This window comes from Rutilus rutilus (genome assembly GCF_951802725.1).
Source record: "Rutilus rutilus genome assembly, chromosome: 15".
In the NCBI taxonomy this organism is placed as follows: domain Eukaryota; kingdom Metazoa; phylum Chordata; class Actinopteri; order Cypriniformes; family Leuciscidae; genus Rutilus; species Rutilus rutilus.
Window position 1 is genome coordinate 34474360 of NC_140220.1, and position 19884 is coordinate 34494243.

Here is a 19884-nt window from a genome sequence, read left to right on the forward strand (position 1 = left end):
GGGAAATCCCCCTGCTCCGGCACATTTCTGCAGATCTGGAGGAATGTGGAGTTTACAGTAACATTTGTTTACGTTTGGTAGAACGGAGAGATTTCAGGATCTGGTTCAGCGGGTCTGTGATCAATCCACCGTCAAACCTGACCAAAGAAACATTTCTGATGAAAGGGGGATCGGGGAAATGACAAATCAACCAACTGAAGCTATAGCTATAAAGTAAAAGAAGTGGTGAGAGTGAAATGTAAAGAGGTTTAAGGCACACACACACACACACACACACACACACACACACACACACACACACACACACACACACACACACACACACAGAGTTTATGGTGTAATACAGTATAATGTTCGACATCTTGACCTTTCATGTCATTGAATGTCTGTATAGTGCAATGTTTTATCTGCTAAACCAGTAATGATGAAGAATGATAGAATAGGGATTTTTTTTTAAAACCAGAAACAGAGAATGTAGTAAAACGGGATGAACGTGATTCTTCAGTAAACACTGAGTGTAAGATAAAACCATAAGTAGAGGAGTCGAGCCACGGGTTTGACCTCTGATTACTTTCTTATCGTTATCTTTATCTTGCCTCCAGTCAGGAATGTGCCGCAAAAAACACTTTCATTCTATTTGACAAATTAATTTTGTGAAATATATATCTTTATTATACAATAAATAAACATGTCTTTGTGCAGGTGGAGTGAAAGGGCCGGAGATGCAGCGCAGCATCACACACTCACACACAGAGATAAACACAATAAAGATACACAACTCAAACATGACATGCAGAGACACAACGTGTGTGTGTGTGTGTGTGTGTGTGTGTGTGTGTGTGTGTGTGGGAGTGAGTGTGTGTGTGTGATTGTATGTGTGTGTGATTGTATGTGTGTGTGTGTGTGTGAGAGAGAGAGAGAGAGAGAGAGAGAGAGAGAGAAGAGAGAGAGAGAGAGAGAGAGAGAGAGAGAGAGAGTGTGTGTGTGTGTGTGTGTGTGTGTGTCTGTGCACTTTGATGGGTGAATGCAGAGCACAAACTCTGAGTGTATATACTGTAACTTTCCTAATACTGTAGAACTACAGCAGTTTAAACTGTAGATCGTGTTTAAAGCAGTGTTAGTTAAGAGTATTGATACAGAGCAGAGAGAGAGTTTACATGAGCAAAGCTTCAAATGAATACAGTCAGTATGAGGTGACATGAAGCCTATGGGAGGCCGAACATGTGAAACACTCGCGTGTACATGTGAAACACTCACGGGTACATGTGAAACACTCATACATGTGAAACACTCATACATGTGAAACACTCACGGGTACATGTGAAACACTCATACATGTGAAACACTCACGTGTACATGTGAAACACTCGCGGGTACATGTGAAACACTCGCGGGTACATGTGAAACACTCGCGGGTACATGTGAAACACTCGCGATTACATGTGAAACACTCGCGGGTACATGTGAAAGTGAAACACTCGCGGGTACATGTGAAACACTCGCGTGTACATGTGAAACACTCGCGGGTACATGTGAAACACTCGCGGGTACATGTGAAACACTCGCAGGTAAATGTGAAACACTCGCGTGTACATGTGAAACACTCGCGGGTACATGTGAAACACTCGCGGGTACATGTGAAACACTCGCTGGTAAATGTGAAACACTCGCTGGTAAATGTGAAACACTCGCAGGTAAATGTGAAACACTCGCGGGTACATGTGAAACACTCGCGGGTACATGTGAAACACTCGTGTGTACATGTGAAACTCTCACTTATATGTCTAAAACCTAAAATAAATATTATGTGGTTGAAAACACTGAGAAGTTGTGATATATGACATAGATTGTAAACTTGTCCCTCAAATCTGATTGATTGATTGTAATGTTGTACCTGGTGAAATCACATTCACTAAAGCGAGCGATAAAGCCTTAAATTTGATTCTGGAAGTAACTAGGAGCCAGTGGAGTGAGACCAGGACGGGTGTGACATGGATTCTCTTTGCCAGTAGAGCGTTGCTGTAGGCCAGTCTTGAGATAACAAGAACTTGGACAAGAAGTTGTGTTGCATACTCTGACTGAAAGGGTCTGATTTACCTGATTTTGAAAAGAGCAAACCTGCACGACCTGGCCGTTGTTGAAATTTGGGTGGAAAAACTAAACTGGGATGCGTTTCCCAAACAACGGCGTAACTCGCTGCTTAACTACCATAGTACGATGCATCGTTGAAGAAATCAACTAGCTAGTCACGACTGTTTCCCGAAACTGTATTATTGCAAAGTGGTCGTTCAACCACGTTGGTTTATGACGTCACGCACGTGGTGGAGTAATAACTTCTTTTAATGAATCTGTTTGAGATCGAATTAACGCTAGATGTTTTGCTATAAATTACAGACATGACATCTGAGGACTATTTCTCATTTTTCTCATTTATTTTGCTTTATTTCCAGATTCAGTCATAGGCTCGTTCTTACATAGTAGAGCACGTTCGCAGATGCGCACTCTTCAAAAACAGGTGCTTGAAATCTCTTGACAAACTAAAAGACGTAAATGACATTTGTATGTATTCTAAATAAAAGACACAGGTTGTACTGAATGTCAGCTTGCTTAATTTGCTCAAGATGAGGATTTATTAAAGGGGTGGTTCGGGATTTTTGACATCGGACCTCATTTTTAAGTCAGCCTGGTTGTTATTCATCAGTGGAGACATTTTTTTTTTTTAATTATCCAGTCCTTATATTTGGATAGTTAGCCGATGCTAGGCTAGCGCGAGTCAATGGTATATGTTAGCCAGCCATTAAAAAACGTTTTACCCACTCCACAGTGCACCAAACGCAAATCAATTATAACACTAGACTATCGATGCAAATGTCCGTTGAGAGAATAATGTTAGAAATCAAACTTACCTTTCATCTCAATGATCCCAAAGGAACTAGTTTCTCAGCAGCTGCGGAATTTTACTTTGCTCCGGTTAGTGTGCCAGCGGCAGGTAAATACACTTGCGTCATGTGTGTACCGGCTCACTCGGTTGCCTAGGTATAATCAATATCACTCCGCTGCTGCTGTAGACAAGGCTTATGATTACAGGGAACAAATTATAACTAATGCAATGTGATGAAAGGTAAGTTTGATTTCTAACATTATTCTCTCAGCAGACATATACATCGATAGTCTAGTGTTATAATTGATTTGCGTTTGGTGCACTGTGGAGTGGGTAAAACGGTTTTTAATGGCTGGCTAACATATACCATTGACTCGCGCTAGCCTAGCATCGGCTAACTATCCAAATATAAGGACTGGATAATTAAAAAAAAAAAAAATGTCTCCACTGATGAATAACAACCAGGCTGACTTAAAAATTAGGTCTGATGTCAAAAATCCCGAACCACCCCTTTAAGTCCACATGTCATGCAAACTAGAAACTATATGCTTCTAACCACAGGTCGAGAGCTGTCGTTCCAACCACACAACTGTGCGATGCTGTTTGCGAATGTTCGCTGGAACGATGGTTTCGGGAAACACTGACTCGTTGAACTATGCTGATAACAACGGAACTTGCAAACATAGTTGGCTAACGATGCTTTTGGCCAACGCACCCCTGATCGTCAAACACAACCCCCAAGTTGCTTGCTGTCCTGGTTGGCGTTAGTGTTGTGGACCCCAGTTGCACAGTGATGTGGTCAACTGATTATTACAAGGAGCTCGATCTTTTCAAGGTTGAGCTGTAGATGTAGATTTAAAATATATAGGAATGGGGTCTCTCACTAGACTAGAGCAGTGGTTCCCAATTCCAGTCCTCGTGACCCACTGCTCTGCACATTTTGTATGTCTCTCTTATCTGACACACTCAGTTCAGTTCATGGAGTCTCACCTAATGAGCTGATGATCTGGTTCAGGTGTGTCAAATAAGGGAGACATACAAAATGTGCAGAGCAGTGGGTCACGAGGACTGGAACTGGGAACCACTGGACTAGAGGATCGATATGAGGGGCCCTTGGCATCAAAAGCTCATATTTATAGATGTCTTCTTAGCAAGGTATTCATTTCATCACTTATACATAGTACAATTATTGGCCCAGACTAGATTTGAATCCAGGTCCTGATCAGCACAACAGCCAGGTGCGACATACTACCATGTGTGTCATTTCTCCAACAGATTTTAACATCACACCCTAGACATAATTTTATACTAAAATATTCCTAACTCGTGGTTTTCATGTGACATTGGAATAGCCACTGAAAACAACACGGACTTAGCAAATAGCAGCCTCTGACTGAAATCAATGAAAAAGTGAGTTGTGCTGAGAGAGTTAAGTGTATGTTAGTAAGGAAGATGGCGGAGTGCCACAACCACATTAAAGACACCTATGCCACCATGTTTGCTAAATAAAGATGAAAATTAGAGCGTGAAGGTGAACATAAATAAACTGGATGGTGAATACTCAACTTCCTGTTGACAGAAGGCATCAAGTCATTTATAAATGTGGCCACTAAATATGTGCAATGTTTAGCTGTCAGTATCTCCTAAGTGCATGAAAATATGAGACACGTGGCTCTCAGGGAGCCATTCTTCACCACCCCATGTCATCTCAGCTGCTGTGAGGAATTTCAGTCCGGTAGAACTCACTCCAAATTAAAAGAAGTGACAGTCACACTATAGTCTACTCACAGAAGCAAGGTCATTCTTAGAACAGCACAGACCAGCTGAGATTGAAAAGCCTAGTAAATCCCTGCTCTTAAATCTTATGGCGGCACACTCTGTCTACAACATTCCCGGCCTTCAGTCGAGCAAGACCCTACAAAAGACATAATTTTATTGAAGATATATTTCACACACTCTGCTTACATTTTCAGCGGACGACTAATTAAGGAAATTGGCCATGAGTGGCAGAGCAAGCCGGGTCCAGAGCTGAGCAGGTCCATTACTCTGTATAATTAATTACTGGTATAAAGCAGAATTATGATCATATTTCTCTCAGGATATGGGCACATAGATTTTGGCACAGAGTTCTTAAAGAGTGAGTGTGACTGTTTTTTTTTTTTTTTTTTACTAATGGATTAATGTTTCAGATGGAATTCAATTTTTGTCCTCATCCACCCTTGACTATCTGACTATCTATCTATCTATCTATCTATCTATCTATCTATATAAAACTTTATGCATTTTTACATTTTTAATAAAACACTGTCTAGTACGTTTAGACTTGTCCACATAAATCACGTTCACGTTGTAATACAAGTGTAATACCCATGTCATGATACAAATTTCTGTCCTCATAAATCACAAACACACACACACACACACACACACACACACACACACACATATCATAATATTGGTCAATGACATGATGTGCATATTTTTGTGTCCAAGTGCATTATTTCCTTTTAAATTAATTTGATAAATTCATGACATATATCACTTTATTCTATAAAACCTATTTAGTTTGAATACATTTTAGTACATTTAAACAATACATATTATTGTATGTTATCTTACAGTTTTTTCTAATTGCTTACACACTAAAAGTGGAACTTGAGGCCCACTCAGTGAAACTATTCACCCATGTACCTAATCTTCAGATCAAGTCTGCAAAACTGCAAGCACATTTTACACTTTACACTCAGTTTGCAATTGAAAAACTCTAACGGTTCAAAAACACAGTTCTCTACATTAGACACATCATTCAAAACTAACAGCTCTTGTGTTTCATTCAGAAAAAATGGCACACTCATTTACTGATTACCTACACCCCAAATGATCATGTGTGAAAACACTTAAAGCTCATTTGTTCACTTAGAAATCAGAGCTTGAGCACTATATTTAGGCTTTAGGATGGCTTTCTTGATTTGGACAAAATTGGAGGCCAATTTTGAAGAAAGAGTTAGAGGAAGAGGAGTGAGAGTAAGAGGGGGACGAGGACAAAGGACAAGGAAGAGGACAGAGGAGAACCTTTACAAATGAGATCAGGAGGACAAAGAGGAGGAGGACAAGGACGAGGAGTACGACAAGGAAGAGGACAGAGGAGAACAATTACTTTGGTTGACCATGTGGTCAAACATGGTTTGAGTTTCAGGGAGACTGCAGGGTCCAGCCTAACTTACTGTAAGCCACTACACGATAGCCAGTGTCATCCGGACATTTCAAAATGAGAACAGGTAAGGAAACCTACCCTCTATAACATGCTTCTGTGCTTACAGCACTACAGAAACTTTTCATTGCATAGTGAAAGAAACCTTGCACCCTAATGTGTTTCTCATGTTTTTGCAGAACTGCTAGGCGACCCTGCATCAGAGGAAGAAGACGTTTGTTCACAGCAGGGCAGGAACAACACATAGTGAATATGGTCATAGCAAACAACAGCATACGTTTACGACAACTGCAACAACACATCATCACTGACAACACAACATTCAGTAACATAAATAGGGTGAGTTTATCCACAACAGGCAATCTTCTGAAGCACAATCAGATTCGAATGAAGCAGCTATACAGAGTACCATTTGAATGATAGACAACTTGGTTATGAATACGTAAAAGTAAGCTATATTGACTGCTCTATGTGTGTTCATACTGTGTGTTCATGTGTTATCTATGTTGATGAAGTCGGATTTAACCTATATGCAAACCAAGACGTAGGGGAAGAAACCTTATAGGGCACCGCGCCATTGTCAGTGTCCCTGGACAACATCACAATGTGTGCAGCCATTAGTCACAATGGTGTCCTTCATCATCATGCCACTCTTGGTCTTTAATACTGCCCACATTATCACTTTTCTTGATACCCTGCACAATATCCTCGTTCCTCGTATAGGAATGGACCAGAGCAGTCAAGGTTTGTTGTCATTTGGGACAACGTAAGTTTTCCACTGGACTGCTCTGGTCCGCAATTGGTTCAATGACCATCCGCAACTTTTGATGCTCAACCTGCCACCATATTCTTCATTTTTAAACCCAATAGAAGAGTTATTTCCCCCCGCTGTTTATCCAGAGAGAACATTGCTTGTGATGTTGATGAGGTTTTGTGGCCAGACCCAAACAGGAGACAGGATGCAAACAAATGTTTTCCTTTACATTACAGTAACAAGCCTATTTGTTTTGTCTGTTACTGTTGATCCCTTAGTGGTCAAATACACTGAAAATACAATGTTTTGAGAATAAAATATTTACTCCTCCCTTGCATTTCTGTGTATATAGTGAACATATATACTGAATACACATACATACTGTATATACAGTGTATTTGTGTACATACATTTATGTGAGTGCTATGACAAACACCTGCACTCCACTGCACATGGATCAAGCAAAAGACAAGAGAATAGTGTTTTTTTGGGGGGCGTGAATGTGGCTAATCATTTGATGTTTGTGTGTAGAGTTACTATGCAAAAACACAATTTCTGGAAGAGTTAAATTAGTTTTGAATAAAGTGTAAAATTTTGCAACAGATGTCTGATGTTTTGCATGTTGTGTGCGTGTTTTGTGGTTTTGTGTGTAGAGTTTCGAGAAATGGAGCCATAGTATAAAAAAATTGTGTGTAAGCAACAACTGTAACTGTGAACCCCCAAAATGTCAGGTGGTGCAACTGTCCGAACAAATGAACAGACTAAAGGCCCTTTCAAACTGGATGCGTAACGAAAAAGCGAAACGAAAAAGCGAATAGTTTGTGTGCGATTAGTTCGCGTCAAAACCATTCACGTCTCAACATTCCAAAATGTTTGCGCCGACAGCTGAGAAAACATGGACACTTCATCATCATCATCATCATCCAGTGAAGACGAGCTTTTCATTTTCTTTAAAAGACAGAAAAGAAGGTTTTGGGTGCACCTAATCTTAAAGAACAGAGTCTGAAGGGGAGTATGCTAATGTCCACTTTTAGTTTCCTTTTACTCTCTCCTTTTTCTCACACAGGTGTCCCTGAGGTTTTTCCACAGTTTTTTTTGCGTCTTCAATTAAACAGTGTGTTTTGTAATGTCAATACACATTACATGTAACACACGAAGTAACAAGTTAAAATCATTCGACTAGAAACTGTAGATATCACACAAAGAATGTATAGTATACTAAAAGCAAATAGTCTCACTAAATTTTGTTACATGTTCAAAGTAAACACGGTCTCTATCTCTATCTTTGACGATAATCTATCCCAAATGTAGTTTAGCCTGCTAGCCTACAGGACTATACAACGACTAAAACTATCACACAACATACTCACAGTCGTGATAACCGAGTTGGATGGCAATGCTACGCCACACATTCTTTCAAATTGTTGTCCTTGTAGTATGTGATTGGCTGAAGCCTTTTCTGTCGCCGCAAAAGTAAAAAAAAATAGACATCAAAGCGGAAAAAAATAACAGTCATTTTTTCGCCGCAGCACATTCGCGTTCGGTGTGGAAGCACTCGTTACACAAACAGCTGATCAAAAAATAAAACCATCGCGCGAATTATTCGTGCGTCAAAATCGCGTCCAGTGTGAAAGGACCTTAAGAAAACTATTTAAAATGGCTAAATACTATGACATAATTTTAGGTTTGAAACCTTTCATATAAATACATTTTATAAATACCAGTAGTAATTTTTATTTGTACACGCTGTGACTATACAAATCACAACATGTAAATAGGAAAATGTTGGCGTTATTTTGGCACTTATTGGGAGCAGTAGGTATGCTAGCTGGAGCCATTTACCTCCAGTCTTTGTGCTAAGCTAGGCTAGCGGTGGGTGCGTCAGACAGAGTTACGGCACGCACGGAGATGAAAAGGTGTGTATGGACTTATCTAACTCTGGGGGATACGGTGAATAAGCTAAAGTCACAAAAAGTCGGCATGTTCCTTTAAGTATAGTGAGAGATAGCCTTGAATGAATTACCATACTTTTCTCCTAAAAGAATACTCAAACCATTTATCATTATCATATCTTCATATATTATTATTAGACATGCCAATATATATATATCTTTTTTTACAGTTAACTTAAGTTTAATGTAACAACCAAATTGTTATATGATCATTGCCCCACAATATTATTGGTCAGCTTCAGAGATCTTCAAGGTCACAGAATGTCTTTGCGAGTCTTAAAGCTGCTAAAAGGTTTATTCTGGCTATAAAAGAGCACAAGATTTGTGGCCTGGAGAAAAAGTATTTTTCAAGTAATGGTCAGTCTCTCAGAGGAATTATAAAAATCATCACGCTGCATTGAACACTGAACCAATCTTCAGATCCTTAAAGGGATGGTTCAGAGTAAAATCAACCTAGCGTCCTTTGCACCATGTCCTCGAGTCAAACACCCCCCCAGAAGCCTTTTTTTCCCTTGGTCGAACATTTTTAAAGTTAGAGCTTATTTAGATAAATCAGCCGGATGGCTTAGTGCAGGCGCTAATTGGTCCAAGGTTGTATCTCGTAAATTACCCCACTAATAATGCCCGTAATGGTACCAAACTTCTACAGTAGTACAAATAGGTTCTGTACTCATAAAACAAGACATTGGAAAGTTTGTAAGTGCATCAGGGGTTTATTTAAATAACACTTGCCTGACGGCTCATGCTACTGCTAACCCGGACGTCCAGTTCACTTCTGGGATTTGGGAAAAGCCCGTAAAAGTCCTGGCAGAAAGCGATGCATAAGGATGTAGTGTAACGACACCCAGTTCCAGGAATGCACTAATATTTTGTTGGTAGTTTGCAAAAATTATTACTTAACACTAAGTTGTCAACACTTCAGAAAAAATTATAATTCGTCGTTACACTAAATCCTTATGCATTGCTTTCTGCCAGGACTTTTACGGGCTTTTCCCAAATAACGGAAGTGACCTCGACGTCCGGGCTGGATGTTGTTATAATAAAGTGAGGTTTGTTTTATAGAATACAAATTCATTAGGAACTCATATGTATTTTATACCCAAAACACAGGCAGAGTATATAGAGAGATACTGAGATTGGGAAATACTCTCATTATTGAGAAAATAAAGCTATTTTTTCATAGTCAAATGTATGACAGTGCCTCAATTTTTGTGATTAGGAGTGAAAATATCTATAAATATATAAACTGTAAATATAAAATAAACAGAGAAATGAGAGGTATTGTGGGCAGAAGATGGAACAAGGGCATGCTCTGATCATTTCTATCCTCTTTATGCCCTCCATGAAAAGCTTTCATTTTCATAAGTACCCTCCCCTGGAGACAGCCCTTGTTTACAGGAATTATAAATCTCTAATGCACAAAGGCACATTTTATTAAGATAAACTATGGATTTCTAAGGACATATACATTTAGAGACTGAGAGAGACATGTAGACAGAGAGAAATGGGAAGGATTGTTATAAGAGACGTGCACACATTTTGTTTGAGAATATGTCAAAAGTGTAAAATAATAGCTATAATCTAAAAAATGTAATTACTTTTTTATAAAACCACATTTCCCACAGGACATACTGCATAGTATGTGCCTCTAAATGACTTTGATTAGAGTTTAGTGCCCTCTGCTGACCAAAATCAGCTTCTTTCTTTAAAAATAGTCCCAATCCTGGGCTGCATTCACCAAAAGCAGCATCTCCAACTATGGTCGCAAGTTCCGTCGTTATCAGCATAGTTCAACGAGTCTGTGTTTCCCAAAACCATCGTTCCAAAGAACATTTGCAAACAGCATCGCAAAGTTGTGAGGTTGGAACGACTTGAGCTGTGGTTAGATATTGTTTGCATGACATGTGGACTACGTCTTAGTTTGTCAAGAGATTTAAAGTTTTTGAATAGTGCGCATGTGCAAACGTGCTCTACCACATCAGAACGAGCCTATGATTGAATCTGGAAATAAAGCGAAATAACTGAGAAAAATGATAAATAGTCCTCAGATGTCATGTCTGTAATTTATAGCAAAATATCTAGCGTTAATTCGATCTCAAACAGATTCATTAAAAGTAATTACGTGCGTGACGTCAGGAACCAACGTGGTTGAACTACCACTTTGCAATAATACGGTTTCGGGAAACAGTCGTGACTATAGCTAGTTGATTTCTTCAACGATGCATCGTACTATGGTAGTTAAGCAGCGAGTTACATCGTTGTTCAGGAAACGCACCTCTGCGTGACATCATTAACCAACATTGTTGAACAACCAATTTGCGACAATATGGTTTCGATAACAGTCGTGACTAGCTAGCTAGTTAATTTGCAATCATTCATTGCAAGTTCATTCATTAGGGACCAAACAGAGATGAAGTTAGAAGCGACCAAACACCTCCAAGTTTTCCCTATTTAAAAACAGTTACACGAGTAGTTACACGACCAAGTATGGTGACACAAAATAAAACGTGGTGCTTTTCTAAGCGGGTAAAAAGGATAACTACATTGTATGGCGGAATAGCACTGGGAGCACTTCGACTCGGCGTAGTAAAAAGTCACTCCACTCCCTCTCACTTCTGTGATTAGAACCAACGTGACTTTTTACTACGCCAAGTCAAAGTGCTCCCAGTGCAATTCCGCCATACATTTATACAGTTATCCTTTTTACCCGCTTAGAAAAGCGCCACGTTTTATTTTGTGTCACCATACTTGGTCGTGATACTTGAACTCGGGTCGGCCAAAGCCCAAAAGTGCTAAACATCAGTGCACAGACCACTTCGCTATCGAGGACAATTATTCAACATCTATTTGATGAATATTTGAACCTCACTGCTAAGAAACATGGGGGGAACAGAATCCGACGGCAAACAAACCAGCTGTCGGAATCCGTTCCCCCACTCCCATTATGAGAGGTGTTGATGCTTAAAAAGGCAAGCCTCAGGTGTTGAGGCTTAAAAAAAGGCTGATTCAAGTTTTTGTGTGGATGGAGCATAACTGGCATCAATTTAAAGAATCATTTTTGAAAGTGTTTGCCTTTTATTATGACGGGACAGTATGGGATCAAGAAAAAATCCTTGAGTCGGGTCTTGAACTCGGGTCGCCCAAAGCCCAAAAGTGCTAAATGTCGGTGCACTGGCCAATTGGCTATCGAGGACAAATATTAAACAACAGTCTGATGAATATTTGAACCTCACTGCTAAGAAACATGGGGGGAACAGAATCCGACGGCAAACAAACCAGCTGTCGGAATCCGTTCCCCCACTCCCATTATGAGAGGTGTTGATGTAGTGGCTTAAAAAAAGGCTGATTCAAGTTTTTGTGTGGATGGAGCTTAACTGCCATGAGTTTAAACAATAATTTTGGGAGTTTTTGCCTTTTATTATGATAGGACAGTATGGGATCAAGAAAAAAATACATGAGTTGGGACTTGAACTCCGTTCTTCCAAAGCCCAAAAGTGCTAAATATCGATGAACTGACAATTTGGCTATCTGGGACAATTAATCAACAGCAGTTAGATGGATATTTGAACTTCACTGCTAAGAAACATGGGGGGAACAGAATCCGACGGCAAACAAACAAGCTGTTGGAATCCGTTCCCCCACTCCCATTATGAGAGGTGTTGATGTAGTGGCTTAAAAAAAGGCTAATTCAAGTTTTTTGGGGGGAGTTTTTGCCTTTTATTATAGTATGGGATCAAGAAAGTACTATGAGTCGGGACTTGAACTCGGGTCGTCCAAAGCCCAAAAGTGCTAAGTGTCAGGGCACAGACCACTTGGCTACAAACACAATTATTTAAAAACAGTTTGATGAATATTTGAACCTCACTGCTAAGAAACATGGGGGGAACAGAATCCGCCGGCAAACAAACCAGTTGTCGAAATCCCACTCCCATTATGAGAGGTGTTGATGTAGTGGCTTTAAAAAAGGGTGATTACATTTTTTGTGTGAGTTGAACTCATGACTCATAAAATCATAAACTTTACAATCACGCTTTAAAGATTTATGCGTGAATGAAGAGAAACTCGAGCTGTACCTATGAGACGCTGGGACAATGTGCTCCCACGCACATGCCGCCATGCTCAGCAAGGGTATGCAAAATGTTTGGTCTGCCAACATAAATAGCAGCTTTTTGCCATTTTAAGAACACTGGGCAGTCTATCGTTTCAGTCGCTTTTGAACAAGCGTACGCTAGAAGAGGTTGGACCATTTTCAAACTGAAGTTTCCGTAGTGTAGTGGTTATCACGTTCGCTTTACACGCGAAAGAAAGGTCCCCAGTTCAAAACTGGGCGGAAACAAGTGGAGGTGTTTTTAATATACATGCCGAAATTCGCTACAAAGTCCTTACTTTTGAGACCGGTGAAGGCCATCGTACCAAGGAGCTGTAGGCAGACTGCCATGCCGAATGAGCTTTGTTCTGTTGTTTGTGGAATGTACAGACTCTCTATTTCATGTTTGCGTGAATCATTTCACACCAGACTGCTTTACAAACGAGGGTCAGTATAAAGCTGGTTTTGCTAAGAAGCTGCTCCTGAAAAAAGGATCGGTACCAACTATTCGTGTTCCTGCTGCACCTCCAGAAGAAGAAGTGAGTGTAACGTTTTATTAACCTTTATATTAATCTTTATATTAATCTTTGCAAATCGCTTGCACGCGTCACGATGAATTTTAAGGTTTACACTCAGGGTACATTACGGCATGTTTTCTATGTACGATGTTCTCAATATAATTCATAATCCCAGGTTTAGAATGAACAACATGTTATGGTTATTATGTTATTAAAAACGGTGTACGCACAGAACAGAGGGGCGGGGTGAGCAAAGCTCATTATCATTTAAAGACACATGCACTTAATCGGCGTGCTGAAAACAGAGCTGTTTTTGACCAGGTAAAATGAGTGTTTTCTTACAATACTAATGAGAATTTTTAATTAAAGTATATTACAAACTTTTAATTTAGACCCTAAAGAATCATATTAGCTTGTACAAAAATGGCATTATATGACCACTTTAACCCTCTGGGCTTCTTCGTAAAATAGTCACACTTAGCTTCCTCCCGCCCAAAAACGGGCGAAGCCTTAAAATTTTACTTTACTTTTTCCCAGGATAACCAATCAAATATATTTTTGTTCTATAATGTTTTCTGATTATTATTTAGAATTTTTTGAATTTTTTATGATACTTTGCATTAATTATATAATTTTTATGAGCTATTTTTTCCATTAGAATTAATATATATTTTTTTATTTTATTTATTTTATTTTATTTTTCAATAAATGCAACATTTCACATCAAAATAGAGTGCAGGCCTAAAAAAAAAAAAATTTCAAGTGAGAAGAGCGCCATCTAGTGGCTTCAAAATGTATTAATTTGTGTCATGTCCTATAACCGCCTATAGGCGGCCTATAGCTTTTTTATTTATTTATTTGATTTATTCCCATTCGCAAAGAAAAAAAATTATTACTAAGCAACCACTGAATGGAACAGCAATATATTATATCAATATATCATTTTAAAGCTTAGGATCTCAGCTTTTTAATGCATCTAATTACATTTATTAACTCCTAACGAGTGCTGAGTAATCCCTCTAAAACCGAGTGTACCGCCAGCAGGCGCCACCTAGCTGCGAAAATATTCTTTACCATATTTAAAAAAAATCTTGCCTTGATTAACACAAAGTTGATGTCATTTGAAAGCTTAGAGTCTGAACTTTACAGTGAATGTATCCACTTTGAAAAACTCTTAAGTATTGCTGAGTTATTTGCTGATAAATAGAATTTCTTTTTTTTCATAATCTATAAAATAATGTACTGCAATGTGTCAAAAACATCATACAGCTCATGAAACATTCTCAGATAATTGAAAATGGCACTTCATTTTTTACAGCATATTATTACAATTAAAATGAGCCCAAAATTAACATAATCTATTGCTTTTATGACAAGATATTCTTAATGGAGAAAAAATTGCCCATGAGGGGGTGTCAAAGACTGTACAAAAAGGCTGTCTCTTTTCCAAATGCTGTAACTTTTGATTCCTTTATCCAAAAATTATTCTTTTTTTATCCAGATGCAGCTAACATGTAGGGGGACTTCACTAAAAAAGAATTTTCCTCCTACCTTATTTCCTTCCTGAGTTATTCCATGACAAATAAGAAAGATATGCAAAATCATAATAAAAATTATATATATATATATTGTCTTTTATCCGCTGTTTCTTGGCAGGACAATGTCCAAATGTAATGTAATTTATATTTTCAAAAAATTTAAAAAGAGTTCTTTCAAACGATACCTACCTTTTGACTCTCCTTGCTACAGTTTTGGAGTTATTATGATTATATAATTTTTATATAGTTTGGGGCAAAATTTGCTGTTTCAGTCTTACCAGTTCATTTCTCTCTGTGTGTGTGTGTGTGTGTGTGTGTGTTTGTGTGTGTGTGGGTGTTTGTGTGGGTGGGGGGGGGGGTGTCTTATTTGCACTCTTGATGTTTTAGAGTGTCACCCCTTCATTGCTGTACACTTTTTTTCAGCACAGTGGCTGATCTGTAGCTTGTACCACCAAAAGTTTCTCTGAGTTTTCCTATTTTTTCGTATTTCCCATTCATTTCCTATGTCGCCCGTTTTCGGGCGGGAGGAAGCTAAGTGTGACTTTTCTTTTTCATCTCCTTGATGTTTTTGTGTGTTCATATAGGTAATAAAACAAAAGTCACCAAGTTTCACCCCCATCCGATGAAGCAAAAAAATTAAACAATTCAAAACGTTAAAGTTTTCGCCCGTTTTCGGGCGAAGAAGCCCAGAGGGTTAAGAAACAAAACAAACAAAACCATATGGCGAGTCAACTGCAGAATCAGCCAGTCGAGGGCAGTAACGAGCGGCCTGTGTCTGATAGTAGAGTTAAATGAAGAAGAGGAATGTCCTCTGTGTGTAGATCTTTCCAGCATGGGCTCAAGAGTAACACGCATGATTAGAAACTTTAATTTAGAGAATCGCGCTTTCCGAGAAATAAGCAAAGCCAAACCTCAGGCAGCACCGCGACATCCAACATCAGGCAGTTTTCCACAAGAAGGAGCAGCGGGTGAGAGATTGTGTTAGAGTATTCTAGAGTCATATAACCTGTGCTCATAAGAACTGTTTTAGGGGTTAAGGACCATGCCCAATGTCTCTTAGAAGATATATGACTTATCATCACATCCGTGACCGAAATTAGTTAAATATAACCACTCGAAACAGGTGTTGTTGTTTAATGTCAAAATTAGCTTAACTCTATTTATGTAATTGTGTTAATAGCCTGCTTACTGTGCCAAAGGCAAAAAAAAAAATCTCTTCTTCATATTTGTAATAGGAATATTCTATATTGAAACAATAGGGTAATCATGAATGGCCTTTCGATTGCACTTTAACATTTAACTATAAACCTACTGATAAAAAACATTCTGCTAAAGATCACATTAAAACTAGCCTATATAACCACTGCAAACATAAGTGTTTTCTTTTAAGAGAAATAAGCACATTATGTTGTTTCGTTTGCATTCTTGTCCTTACATGTTGTTTGTCTACTTAAGTTCTTTGATCGCATTGAGGATGACCATGTAGACATCGGCTTTAACCATGTAACTTGTGTTTTCCCCACTTAGCGATTTAGTTTAGGTCAGATTCAACACTTTGTTCTCTGTTGCTTTAGATCCAGAGGTGTCCATTGAGTAGCTGTGCCAAAAAAGCCAGACCTGTTAAAAGAGGGTGTTCACATAGTTTTGGCAATACAAGTCACACATTTTTCTGTTTGATCTGATGTATGTGTTTCTGTGCCAGTGACCAACATTTCAGAAGAGATTCACCAGAAGAATGCCCCACTGCTGTCAATGCTCAAGGACGTTTATGTGGAGTCTGACGATCCAGTTCCTCAGGTTTGAAGTTTGGGATCATTTCACCAACAGTACAATTATAGTCATCAGTTGTATTACTGCAGTATCACATTAATTCAGATTCTTATGTCCGGTTTCACAGACAAAGCTTAATCTAGTCCCAGAATAAAATGCATGTTTGAGCTGTTTTAACTGAAAGCAACTTAAAATATGTCACTGCCATAATTGACTCAATTTTTTAAGGCACGCTTATAAAAGCTACTTAGATGTCCTAATTGTACTAAGGCCTAATCTAAGCCCTGTCTGTGAAATCCAGGCCATTAAAGGGTTAGTTCACCCAAAAATGATAATTATCCCATGATTATCTCACCCTCAAGCCATCCTAGGTGTATTTGACTTTATTCTTTTAGCCAAACACAATCAGAGTTATATTAAAAAATATCCTGGCTTTTCCAAGCTTTATAATGGGAGTGAATGGGCTTCTAAATCTAAGTTACCATTCACTCCCATTATAAAGCTTGGAAGAGCCAGGATATTTTTGAATACAACTCTGATTGTGAAAGAAGAAAGTCATATACACCTAGGATGGCTTGAGGGTGAGATAATTAATTTTCATTTTCAGGTTAACTAACCCTTTAAGTTATATGAAATATAGTAAATTTGTATTACAGTAAAATTGATTAAATTTCAGCAACAATTAATAATGCATGCGTTTATTAACTTTGAAGAGGCCAGCAATATTTCGCATCCGCCGCCCACAAGCTTATGAGCTGTTTGAAGTGTTTCATGTAAAGTGCTCTCATGCTTTAGACAACTGAGTTCGTGCACTCTTCCCACTTCAGTTTGATCTGTGGCCTCTGCCAGTTTTTCTAATGCTTTGTTCTGAGAAATTCACAGGCCAAATAGAAAAGTACCTGCATTTGGTGCTACGTGGGTGTTCATTTCGCCCATAAAACTCAATGTTAAAGGAACACGCCGACTTTTTGTGACTTTAGCTTATTCACCGTATCCCCCGAGTTAGATAAGTCCATACATACCTTTTTCATCTTTGTGCGTGCCGTAACTCTGTCTGACGCACCCACCGCTAGCCTAGCTTAGCACAAAGACTGGAGGTAAATTTTGAGTTACAAACACAATGCACTTCTGGCGTGTGTCGAATCCACTTTTGCTAGTTTTACAACAGGAAAAAATGTCGCACATAGTCTAAAAGGGTTGTCCCTATTCTCCTAATGAGGGTGTGTTTTGGGCGAAACGTGCAATAAACCAATCAGAGTCTCATCTCCCATTCCCTTTAAAAGCCAGTTGCGGATTCGCTTTTTACATGGAGGAAAACTGAACGCTTCTCTAGTGAGTAAACAGATCTGCTCGTGTGCGAGGTTAAAACGTGCAAGCAGACCATCTAGGCGACGAAGCGTACGCGTGTTGTGGACCCGCCTATAGGCGCATATTACTAACGCGCTCTTTAAATAACAAAAAAAAAAATGCTGCACAGTCTATTTCAGTTGCCTCTAAATAGCACACGCCAACAATGCGCCTGAACTAGGGATGGGCATTTTTCTAAAATACTGCATTCGAATATTCGGGCTCATAAAAATCGAATATTCGTTTATTTAAATGACGTTTAACGAGAAAGACCTTATTTTTTTAAGTTTCGTTTTTTAAACTTAACGGAAAAAACATTTCCTGCGCCAATTATCGTACAGAACGTACACACTCGAGTCAGTCAGCATATGGTTATCGTGTTTATATTGTTTCATGTTCATGTTGAGAAAAACAATTAGCCTATAGACCTTATGTAGCTCCGCCCCTTTTCAGCGCTGCGCTCGTGGTCTTTTGACTTCCAGTCTGTATTTTCACAGCGATTCTGCGTGTTTATTAATGAACGGCTCGTTTTAAAATCTTCCTGGTCGACTTACATTTGTTAAGTCATCTGCTTTAAACATTACAGTCCTCATGATAACTTTCGTTAACTTTACATTAAGTAAATCCACTTCAAAAGCTAATTACTCCTGGACAGCAATGCCATAGAAATATACAGAGCGACCGCAAAAACGGAAGTTAAAAGAAAATATTTTAAAGATGGCGGCGCCCTCGTCTCTCTGGTGCATAAGGTCTATATCCACATACTCGAGTGAGAAAACGTGCTGCGCTGCCGCTGACAGACGTTTCAGACACCGATAACGGTGTGCTAAGCGAAGTTTCTAACAGCAATTTGCGTTAGCAAAAAACACTTGCGTTGCACCTGGCGCTGCATTGTGCATATGATAGGGCCCTGTGAAGCTGTGAAAGTGCACCAGTGAGTCGATGAGTTTACCTGTTCGGCTGATGTCCCAGGCCAGTCCACCTCTGTAATCTCATATATCCACTTGTTAGCAGCTCAGGTTGTGGTTTTCAGGGGGTGTGCGCTGCCCTCTGCTGGTGTGACTGACTCTGTGCTCTGTGCTCCTGTAGGGTGAAGCAGCATCCGCTCCGGTGAAGGTGGTCAAGACTCAGACCCAGCGCCGGCTGCTGAAGTTCAGTCTGCCCGGCGACCCCTATGGTTTCTCGGATGTCACTGATGTTCCCAAAGGAAAGCTGACGCTTGTGGAAGCTTTAACCGGCCTGAACAACCACAAACGCATGCCTAAAACATGGACTCCAGAGAAGCTGGCACTAGAGTTCTCTCTGGATCCCAAAGAGGCCAAAGCGCTGACAGATTTCTTTTTTCCCTTTGACGTCAAAATCATTCCACCAAAATCCGAGGAGACGAAGCAGATTAAGGATTCTTAGCACACGTGAGCACCTTTCTGTACAGACTCGAGTCGTCGCTGAAACGCACAATGGATAATTGCCTCAATATAAGTGTTTTGACATTTTGATTGTTGTGTATATTGTTTGTTTTTGAAGGGCCTGTCTATTTATTAGTTTGTCTTATTTTGTCTTATATTAGTTTGTCTTATATCCCAATGGTTATTTCAGTTCTAAGATAATTCATATAAATGAATGTAAATGTTTCTGGAAATCTTATGTCATATCATAGTATCAGCATCAGATCAGTACAGATTATATTTCTCGATAAAGAAATTGGCTCAGAAATGCTATATTATGTTTGCTGTTAGACAATAAATCAGCTGCCCTTGCATTTTGATCCAGTGAACTGAATTTAACAAGGTTGTACAAGGTGAAACATTCTATAAAGTTACTCTCTG

General features: G+C 39.2%; 1 protein-coding gene across 1 annotated transcript; it reads left to right on the forward strand.

The window, feature by feature from the left end:
• The first annotated feature begins 15697 nt into the window (after nucleotides 1-15697).
• Nucleotides 15698-19823, forward strand: ndufaf4 (NADH:ubiquinone oxidoreductase complex assembly factor 4). The gene is made up of 3 exons (XM_084432760.1): nucleotides 15698-15909; nucleotides 16644-16738; nucleotides 19148-19823. The coding sequence occupies exons 1-3, from the start codon at nucleotides 15774-15776 to the stop codon at nucleotides 19463-19465; spliced, it is 549 nt and encodes a 182-aa protein (XP_084288886.1). The 5' UTR covers nucleotides 15698-15773; the 3' UTR covers nucleotides 19466-19823.
• The last annotated feature ends 61 nt before the right edge of the window (nucleotides 19824-19884 follow it).

Bases quoted from the DNA above. Each gene is read 5' to 3' on its own strand.
- ndufaf4 (XM_084432760.1), top strand. From the start codon at position 15,774: ATGGGCTCAAGAGTAACACGCATGATTAGAAACTTTAATTTAGAGAAT. The intron at 15,910-16,643 runs GTGAGAGATTGT...TTTCTGTGCCAG, and splicing joins TCCACAAGAAGGAGCAGCGG to TGACCAACATTTCAGAAGAG. The intron at 16,739-19,147 runs GTTTGAAGTTTG...GTGCTCCTGTAG, and splicing joins CTGACGATCCAGTTCCTCAG to GGTGAAGCAGCATCCGCTCC.